This window comes from Rutilus rutilus, assembly GCF_951802725.1.
Source record: "Rutilus rutilus genome assembly, chromosome: 2".
NCBI lineage: Eukaryota > Metazoa > Chordata > Actinopteri > Cypriniformes > Leuciscidae > Rutilus > Rutilus rutilus.
In genome coordinates, this window is record NC_140210.1 from 57226667 (window position 1) to 57236699 (window position 10033).

General features: G+C 37.6%; 1 protein-coding gene across 3 annotated transcripts; it reads left to right on the forward strand.

Annotated features, from left to right (window-relative positions):
* The first annotated feature begins 1627 nt into the window (after positions 1 to 1627).
* LOC311286378 (uncharacterized protein) lies at positions 1628 to 8876 on the forward strand. 3 transcript variants are annotated; one of them, XR_014626548.1, is made up of 5 exons: positions 1628 to 1708; positions 2278 to 2445; positions 2651 to 3038; positions 7149 to 8446; positions 8614 to 8876. XR_014626548.1 is itself a non-coding variant. In XM_084402578.1 (4 exons), exons 2-4 carry the CDS (start codon positions 2278 to 2280, stop codon positions 8165 to 8167), a joined length of 1575 nt encoding a protein of 524 aa, XP_084258704.1. In that variant the 5' UTR covers positions 1628 to 1708; the 3' UTR covers positions 8168 to 8778. The 3 variants fall into 3 exon arrangements, 2 of the variants coding, with proteins under 2 accessions (XP_084258704.1, XP_084258705.1); XM_084402578.1 differs by having other exon boundaries at positions 7149 to 8778; XM_084402579.1 differs by having other exon boundaries at positions 1701 to 1725; positions 7149 to 8772.
* The last annotated feature ends 1157 nt before the right edge of the window (positions 8877 to 10033 follow it).

The following is a 10033-nucleotide window of genomic DNA, read 5'->3' on the forward strand; positions in this document are numbered from 1 at the left end:
GGAAGGGCGGGCTTCCTGCTGCGGTGTCCATATATGGTATATCCTGCCCCGTCTTGACGTCAAGACGGGGCTGAAATCAAAATCTCGTTTTTTAGTGCGCGTGGGCTATTTTACAAACCCTGAGGTAAACAAACGCTTCACTTTTAAATATCGGCTTCCCGGCCAGTGTATAATCATTATGCAATCATAACATACATTGATTCTCGTGGAAAAGTGAAATTTGCAGGTTATGACTCCTTTAAATTCTTAATAAGCCTCACAAAGAAAATACAAATAAATAACAGAAGTCTACACTCACTCCCTACCAAGCCACAAAACAGGAGAAAAAGGGGTTACAAAATAAAATGGCGCCCACCTCGCTACAGTTTCCAAGTAACAAAACAAAAGAAAGTGACAACAAACAATCAGGAGAATAACAGCTTTAGAAGGAAAACCAAATCAAAAGGTGGCTTTACAATTTAAAAGTTGTAGACTGGGGCGTCTCACAATGAAGCAACAGGCCCTTCAGCAACAGCATTCAACAATGAGCAAACTACAGCACAGATCCACAACAAGGGCGCAACAGCTCCAAACAACAGGACCGAGCAGGACCCAAACCATGCTCTGGAGAAGAGTTCTCCACGATTGAGAGTTCTGCTGGATTTTATGCTGCTTCCCTCCTGGATGGTAAGCAGGTGCAGCTGGAGACGCAATCAGCCACCTGCCAGAGGAAAGAGTGGGAGGAGCCAAAGGAGAGCAAGAGACACAACAAAAACAACAGAAAGAAAAACATACCACAGTATCATATAGCTCACAAAAATATACGTCCTTGGATGTAACACTCTGTAAATGAAGTTGTGTTGGACAGAATAGAACAATGATAGTATCTTAAACTTGAGAGATTGATTGAACTTGACCTATTAAAAAGCCTCAAAATAGTATCTATGAGTTCCTGGATTTCATAACGCTGATAAACATGTGTTAACCCCTTGCTCATCACCCCCAATTTTGGCAAGTGATGCATACATGACATACCCACATTAAAAAAGGTTGCTGCTCATAAGTCATTCTGAATAGACACATAACCAACATATATTTAGAAAGCCAACCCTTGAGAGTTTACAGTTCAAGACTCAAAATTAACCAGACTGTTATTAATATTGAGATATATAAGCTCAAACATAAAAACAAAAACAACAAATATTAAGAATATATTTATTAAATGTATAAAAATATTATGTGAATTTAGGATAGCAACTTATAACCACAACTAAAGTGTAGCCACAACTGTGGTCATGCTTCATTTCAAGTCTGAGGATGAGATCTCGAAAATTATGCATTTTATGAAGCCTATTGTGAGACAAATAGTTCAAGAAATGTTGAAAGTGGCTCAAGGATGATTGTAAGGCAATTGCACCATTTTTTCCATTGTTGGATGATTTTATTTAATCAAGAAAGAGACATAGTTTTCCTTTCACACAATGTTATTATTTTTCAATTTCATATGTCTCCCAGAGCATTTGTGCCACCATGTCAGGTAAAACAATTACCGCAAAGAAATTAATCCTCTGGATGGAAAAACTTTTTTCTTCCTCTTCCTTCTGTAGACACGAATCACGATATCTACTGACTAGCGTTTCTTCCTGAAACCTGTAGGAGTCGCTGTGACGCTCTTCAGTCCGCCGGTTAAACCACTGAAGAAGAGGAAGCCTGGCGCGCTCAGACTGAGGTGTGTTGTTTTTAACTGTGTGTGTGATTGTTGATTTTCTGTCTGTAGTGTTTTAATGAGCTTTAAATTAACTACTTACTCGCATTTATCATAAAAAAAAAAAAAAAAAGAATTAACCGTGATTTTACCACAGTAACCATAGTAAAGGGTATTGGTAATAGTATATTGTAGTTATAAACACACATTAGCCTTTGCTTACTACAGTAGCTGTGTTTTAACTGTGATATTTGTAATAAAACCAAAGTTAACACGTTTAATTTTCAATGCTGGACACTTAAATGACGCTTAGAAACGAGTACAAGTATCACATTATCATGATTAATTTCTGAAATCTGCGTTTAAATCCAGCAGTTTTAGATTATGATAATGTATTATAATGATATTCCTACGATAATTAATTTAAACATAAACACGCCTCAACATATGTTTATTTATATCTGAAATTAATGTCTACTGGTATATTAATATTATAATGCAATCATTTTCTTATTCTTTGTCATTTTGAGTTTAAATCAGTGTGAGTTCATTATAAATGCCTCTTGTAATGATGATGTTGTGTTTGTCTTCAGATGTTGGCCATGAGAGCGCAGATGGATGTGATCTGCTGTAAATCAGTAGGAACTGATCTGTCCATGCTGGATATTGAGGATTTCATCTCTGAAATCTGTCAGCTGAAGAAAGAGGTGGCGTCACTGGAGGCAAAGCTGAGAGAAAGAGGAGACAAACCCAACAGAGAGGTTTGAGCAGCTCATCATTTCATCCTTCAGCTCAATCAAACCAAAGTTTTGTTAGCTTCTCACTTCTTATGCACATCTCAAGTTAAGCCAGCAGCAAAATATGCAAACAAATCACCAATATACCCACTAGAGATAACTGCTGAGTAATGAGGCTAATATCAACAGGTTGTTGTTTATTTGTGTTGATCTATGATGTGTTTGTCAGGATCTGGAGAAGGTTTCAGTGTGTGTGACTGATGGGACAGAAGCTCAGGATTCAGTCTGGAGATCCAGAGACACACAGGACTCAGAGCTCAGCCTCACTTTACTGTGTTATACTGACGCTCAGGATCATGGATCCGCTGATCAAACCTCTGACTGTAACGCTGGAGAACAGCAGATGAAGATGTGCTCCGTCAGACTGGAGGACTGCAGGAACCTGATAGAGAGACGAGGAGAAGAAACCACAGCAGAGGAACAACAACAGAGCCATGAGGAGGAGGAGGATGAAGATGATGTTCAGAATGAGGATGATGAAGGAAATGATGTTGAGGATGAAGAAAATGAAGATGAGGATAATCGAAATAATGACAATGATGATTTTATTCCTTCAGGTATGTATCTTCCATTTATGATATTTTGTTATGGCAAATCATAGTCAGAAGAATGTGTGTAAGAATTTAGTTGTGTTCCTAAATCAGCAGGTGCAGACATTAGTTACTGTGAACCGATGTGTTGAAAACACTGTATCATGAGCTGCATCACAATTTCACATTTATCTTTAAATTTTAAGCTCTTAAAGTTAAAGAAAAATATAGACAGATATTATAGGATTTCATGATGGTCAGTGCATGATTCATTAAATCTACTTGTGTTCATTTTAAAGTTAGAAATGTCGGTAACACTATACAATAAGGTTTCATTAGTTAATGCATTAGTTAACATGACCTAACCATGAACAACGCCCCTGTTCAGCATTAGATAATCTTTGTTAATGTTAACTCACACATATACTAATGCATCTATTCACATTAACAGCACAATTAGTTAACATGAACTAACCTTGAACAATGCCTGTGAAAAGCTTTACTGTTTTGTAAGGTTAACTTACTGTACATATATACATTCGTTTATGTAGCAGTTGACACACACACTAAGGATGAACATTTCTAAATCCCCATCTTACCCTAAAGGTAAAAATGCTGTTGTGTACCTTATCAACATAATTTAATAATAAGGCATTGATTTGGGCTTTTGGTAAACATAATTCTACAGCAGAAACTAGAGAAAAAGAATGAATACAATTTTTTAGCTAGGCTATTTGTTCTTTATCTTCAATTAATTTCGATCGGTCCTTTATAATCCAATTTTGAACTGATTTATTCTCCTTCTTTATAATTGTATCAATATTTCCTTTAGAATCATCAATTAATTTAATAAAATAATCATCTTTGGCCGGCCTTAATTCTTTTACTACTTTATCTCGCAAATTCTGGAATTTTCTCTTATCATGTGATAATTTAGATTTAAGAGCAGCCTTTAATGCCGAGTCTCTGCTTCATTAGCTTCCAGCTTTACTCGACGAGTAACTCTATCCATCATAGTATTAAATGCTTTTCCTATATCACCAGACTGCAGAACATCATTCCAGTCCAGGTGCTTTAATTTATCCTCGAATTGACCAACTAGGGATTTTGGTATAATATGAAAAAAGCTTTTGCCCTCTTGTTTATATAAAAATCTTTGTTTTGTCAACTTTCTTACACTTAAGGTCAAGTTGTGGTCTGACATACCTGTTAGCAAATAATAAGATTGTGTAATTCTTTCAGGTTTATTGCTACAAATTAAATCTATCTGAGTTTGTGTTGATTGAGTAACCCTAGTTGGGCCACGGATCATTTGTGTAAGATTATACTGATCTGATAGGCTATACTGTTGAGTTGATATCTCTTAGCTTTTTCCGCCCAGTATTTCTATCTTTCCTAAAAACATGATACCCCTGTACAGCAAAAGCAGTCGTTGGTGATAACTCAGTTAGCCATGATTCAGAGAGAAAAAGAAAGTCAAAATTCGAGTCCATCAGCAGACCCCCAATCTGCTCAGTCTTTGATACAATACTTCTTATATTCAAATGTCCGACGAGCAGTCCTTTGGGTTTTAGTCGTTTGTCCCACAAGACTTTAGCCTGGTTTACTGGCTGAAAAAGTTCAAACATTCCATTTTAAATGTTTTTCAACCAGCCATTCAGGTGAAGAAAAGTGTTTTGTAGATTTGCTTCCTTGATGCAATTCAGTGGCGTTTACAAACTGAGGTGTATCTGGCAAAAATCGTTCAACTTTGCAGAAAGAAACTAAAACACATTTAACACTTTACATTCACCATACTTGGTAATAGTGCAATCGCTGTTGTATAGTTAAATGTTTCTCTTTTGAATGTCCATGTTTTTACCTGTAAAACAGAATAAAGTGAAAAGTCACGTCTGCTCTTTTACAGCTCCGCTGCAGTTATGAGGGAGCACGCGCAGCTCACCGTTACGTTTCTCGACTCCTCAACCAGAATATCAAAATAAGAGTCCTTTTTTTGTTTTTTGTTTTGTTTTTTTGTTAAATGTACACTCACCTAAAGGATTATTAGGAACACCATACTAATACTGTGTTTGACCCCCTTTCGCCTTCAGAACTGCCTTAATTCTACGTGGCATTGATTCAACAAGGTGCTGAAAGCATTCTTTAGAAATGTTGGCCCATATTGATAGGATAGCATCTTGCAGTTGATGGAGATTTGTGGGATGCACATCCAGGGCACGAAGCTCCCGTTCCACCACATCCCAAAGATGCTCTATTGGGTTGAGATCTGGTGACTGTGGGGGCCATTTTAGTACAGTGAACTCATTGTCATGTTCAAGAAACCAATTTGAAATGATTCGAGCTTTGTGACATGGTGCATTATCCTGCTGGAAGTAGCCATCAGAGGATGGGTACATGGTGGTCATAAAGGGATGGACATGGTCAGAAACAATGCTCAGGTAGGCCGTGGCATTTAAACGATGCCCGATTGGCACTAAGGGGCCTAAAGTGTGCCAAGAAAACATCCCCCACACCATTACACCACCACCACCAGCCTGCACAGTGGTAACAAGGCATGATGGATCCATGTTCTCATTCTGTTTACGCCAAATTCTGACTCTACCATCTGAATGTCTCAACAGAAATCGAGACTCATCAGACCAGGCAACATTTTTCCAGTCTTTAACTGTCCAATTTTGGTGAGCTTGTGCAAATTGTAGCCTCTTTTTCCTATTTGTAGTGGAGATGAGTGGTACCCGGTGGGGTCTTCTGCTGTTGTAGCCCATCCGCCTCAAGGTTGTGCGTGTTGTGGCTTCACAAATGCTTTGCTGCATACCTCGGTTGTAACGAGTGGTTATTTCAGTCAAAGTTGTTCTTCTATCAGCTTGAATCAGTCGGCCCATTCTCCTCTGACCTCTAGCATCATCAAGGCATTTTCGCCCACAGGACTGCCACATACTGGATGTTTTTCCCTTTTCACACCATTCTTTGTAAACCCTAGAAATGGTTGTGCGTGAAAATCCCAGTAACTGAGCAGATTGTGAAATACTCAGACCGGCCCGTCTGGCACCAACAACCATGCCACGCTCAAAATTGCTTAAATCACCTTTCTTTCCCATTCTGACATTCAGTTTGGAGTTCAGGAGATTGTCTTGACCAGGATCACACCCCTAAATGCATTGAAGCAACTGCCATGTGATTGGTTGATTAGATAATTGCATTAATGAGAAATTGAACAGGTGTTCCTAATAATCCTTTAGGTGAGTGCATATATACATTTGTTAATTTGCATATTAACACTGCATAAGAAAATAATGCAGTCATTTAACTCATAACAATATACATTCAGAGAAGCGCATATAAATGAACAACATGTTTTCCCGCTAGTTTCTCGCTGTAGAATTATGTTTACCAACAGCCCAAATCAATGCCTTATTATTAAATAATGTTGATAAGGTACACAACAGCATTTTTACCTTTAGGGTAAGATGGGGATTTAGAAATGTTCATCCTTAGTGTGTGTGTCAACTGCTACATAAACTAATGTATATATTAGTGTTGTCAAAAGTACCGGTACTTTGGTATCAAGTCGGTACTGAAATTTTTAAAATGTGACGATATCAGCATTTCTGTAGTACCGTTACCCACCAATAGGAGCTGCTTTCAGTCGCTCGGTGTTTATCTAAGCGCGGCGCTCCAGACTAACTTTTTTGTTGAAAAAATTGACAGAAATAATTATATTCGGCTACTGTAAAGTAGATTTAGCCACGTCTTCATGTATTAAAAATACTACTAATAATAATAATAATGTGTGCATAGAAGCTTGTTTATTTTTCACTTGATTTAAAAAAAAAAAATTATTAACAATATTTATGTTTAAACAGCATATAGCCTTCAATGTTTATATGTATAATTTACTTATGCTTACCGTCATAAATAATAAAGTCATTGAATAGAATTGAACCGACTACTGGAATTTTGGTATCATCCCTAGTATATATGTACAGTAAGTTAACCTTACAAAACAGTAAAGCTTTTCACAGGCATTGTTCATGGTTAGTTCATGTTAACTAATTGTGCTGTTAAAGTGAATAGATGCATTAGTAATATGTGTGAGTTAAAATTAACAAAGATTTTAATACCTTTTTTTCTTTTCAGATGTGAATGGAGGTTCATCTTCTGATGAGGAAACAACCTCGACATCAAAAGAGCAGCTGAAGGTCAAGAGTTTCTCCTGCGTCACCTGTGGGAAAACATTGAGCTCAAAGGGACATTTAGCGAGACACGAGAGAACACACACAGAAGAGAAAGACTGGACATGCAGGAGATGCAACATCAGCTTTACAACCTTAGAAGAGAAGAGGCTTCATTCAAAAGAGCACAGCGTGAAGAAGGAGTTTCACTGCGAACAGTGCGGGAAGGATTTTTTCACCACTACATCTAATATGACAGTTCATATGAAGACACACACTGGCGAAAAGACTTTCCACTGCAGTGAGTGCGACAAGTATTTCTTCCACAAAGGGAATCTTAATGTTCATAAGCGAATCCACACGGGCGAAAGGCCGTACAAGTGTCCTCACTGCGATAGAAGATTCATGTATGGATCCCATTTGAAGAAGCATGTGCGCGTTCACACCAACGAGAGGCCGTACCAGTGCAGCGAATGTGGGAAAACCTTCACAAACTCAACCTGTCTAAAGTCACACCAGAAAACACACTCTTCTCAGGAGAAACCGTATCAGTGTTCACACTGCGATAAAAGATTCCGTCACAAATTTTATTTGATTTGCCATGAGAGGACTCACACCGGAGAGAAACCGTACCTGTGCTCCTACTGCGGGAAGAGCTTCTTTAGCCAGGCTCATTTTGGACTTCATCAGAGAGTTCACACTGGAGAAAGACCGTATCACTGTGCCGTTTGTGGGAAGAGTTTCAGTAAACACGGTACCTTAAAAAATCACCAGCGGATTCATACAGGAGAAAGACCATTCAAGTGTTCTCAGTGTGACAAGACGTTTGCTCGATCGGACGTCCTGAAGACTCATGAGCGAGTTCATACAGGAGAGAAGCCTTACCGCTGCTCCATCTGCAACGAGAGATTCGCTTATTTAGGTAGTTTTCAGACCCACCAGAAGAAACACGCTAAAGAACAAACTGCTCCTGAATCATCATAGTGTCTTTTCATCAGTAAATCTGGACTCATTGAGCTCATCCTGAAACTGTACATTGAGCTCTTTCTGCCAGTAGGAGGCAGTGTCACATTGAGCTTGTGGATTGAGAGAGTAGAGATGGATTGAGCTAAACTCTGTATATGAAGTTGTGTTGGACAGAATAGAACAATGATTGTAACTTGAACTATTACTATTAAAGCTAATATGTTTGACAAACACACTGTCACAGCAGCCACAAAAAAATCGAACTAATGTTAATTCTTAGTTAATTCTCAAACTCCTGTAGACGTCTGACAGAAATAAAGTCAGTCTGGTTAGAATTCTGATTTACTGAAGAGAAAAGAAGACGTTAAATCTGTGAGGATCTCAGCAGAGGAGGATTAAACAACTCCACAAACAGCATTACCAGCTTCACATATTACTAACCAGACTGACGTTATTTCTGTCAGACGTCTACAGAAGTTTTTATTGGGAATTAACAGCTTTAGATGTTGATGTCTTATTGAAAATGTTTGGTCATCATTATGGTGATCGGTGTTTATTTTTGTTGGTCAGTTTGACTCTTGGCTCATACTATATCAGAACTATTTTTATATAGTTTTATGTGGTAAAAAAATAGCTTAATTCTGATATTTACCACTCTTTTACATGCCAAACACTTATTACTGTCTCAGTGTCCGGAGGTCCAGACATAAAAGTGCATTGGCATGCCGGACTTTTCTCTGTCTTGTTTTGCTAATTACCTGTTTTTAAGTCTGTTGCCTGTCAAATTTGTCATTTGGCTGTAGGTAGAGATATTTGACTTGAACACTAGGTGGGGATATTTGACAGCTTTTAGGTTGCAATCACCTGATTAATCTGATGCAGTTAATCAAGAAGAAAATGAATCTTATTCTGGACATTCTAACAAAATTGTATTACCTAACCACAAAATTAGAGTATAAACTTATTTCTAAACAAAGCTATTGAATTTCTAAAACTTACAGTAATGGAAAAAAGACAAAAACATTGTTAATTGAATTGGAAAATCATTCGAGAAATTAGATAATAATTTGATAAAACTGATATACAGCCATAACAAATTTTAGAAGCAAATGAGATTTTAAAATATCTGAGAATATGAAAGATCAGAAAAATAAATGCAATAAAAAGAACTAAGTTAGAAAAAAGCACTGACGTAAAATTTGAAAAAAATTTGAGGCGAGCACTCAGTTTATTACTTGACCTGATAAAGGAATAATTCATAAATATATCTATTATGAAGTGCAAGCATGTGGAAAATAGTCAAGAGAGAGAAATCATGAAATCAATGAAAATAGTACTAAACATAACTAACATGTTTTGTTTTTTTCCCCAGAGAGAGAGAGAGAATATACAGTTTGTACAGTATAAAAAAAAAACATTACGTCTATGGAGGTCCTCACAAGTATTTCTATACAAACAGTGTGTGTGTTATTTTGAAAAGAATTTGTCTTTCTGTCTTCAGGAGATCTGAGGATTGTTATGTTGGGTGTGACTGGAGCTGGAAAGAGTGCGACAGGAAACACAATCCTGGGCAGAAATGTGTTCGAAGTGGATTTAAATCCAGACTCAGTTACAAAATATTCTGAGAGAAAAATGACAAGAAAGGGTAAAAGGAGTATCTCAATAATCGACACTCCAGGCCTGCAAGATACATAAAAAAAAAAAATGATAGTGAAAACAAAATTAAGGCAGAAATAAACGAGGAAAGGAAACGAGGATGCACAAATAATTGAGAAGCACCCGATCTCTACTGACTAGCGTTTCTTCCTGAAACCTGTAGGAGTCGCTGTGACGCTCTTCAGTCCGCCGGTAAAACCACTGAAGAAGAGGAAGCCTGGCGCGCTC

Excerpts from the sequence above, each read along its gene's own strand:
- LOC311286378 (XM_084402578.1), top strand. The coding sequence starts at position 2,278 with ATGTTGGCCATGAGAGCGCAGATGGATGTGATCTGCTGTAAATCAGTA. Across the intron at positions 2,446-2,650 it reads GAGACAAACCCAACAGAGAG|GATCTGGAGAAGGTTTCAGT; the intron begins GTTTGAGCAGCT and ends TGTGTTTGTCAG. Across the intron at positions 3,039-7,148 it reads TGATGATTTTATTCCTTCAG|ATGTGAATGGAGGTTCATCT; the intron begins GTATGTATCTTC and ends TTTTCTTTTCAG.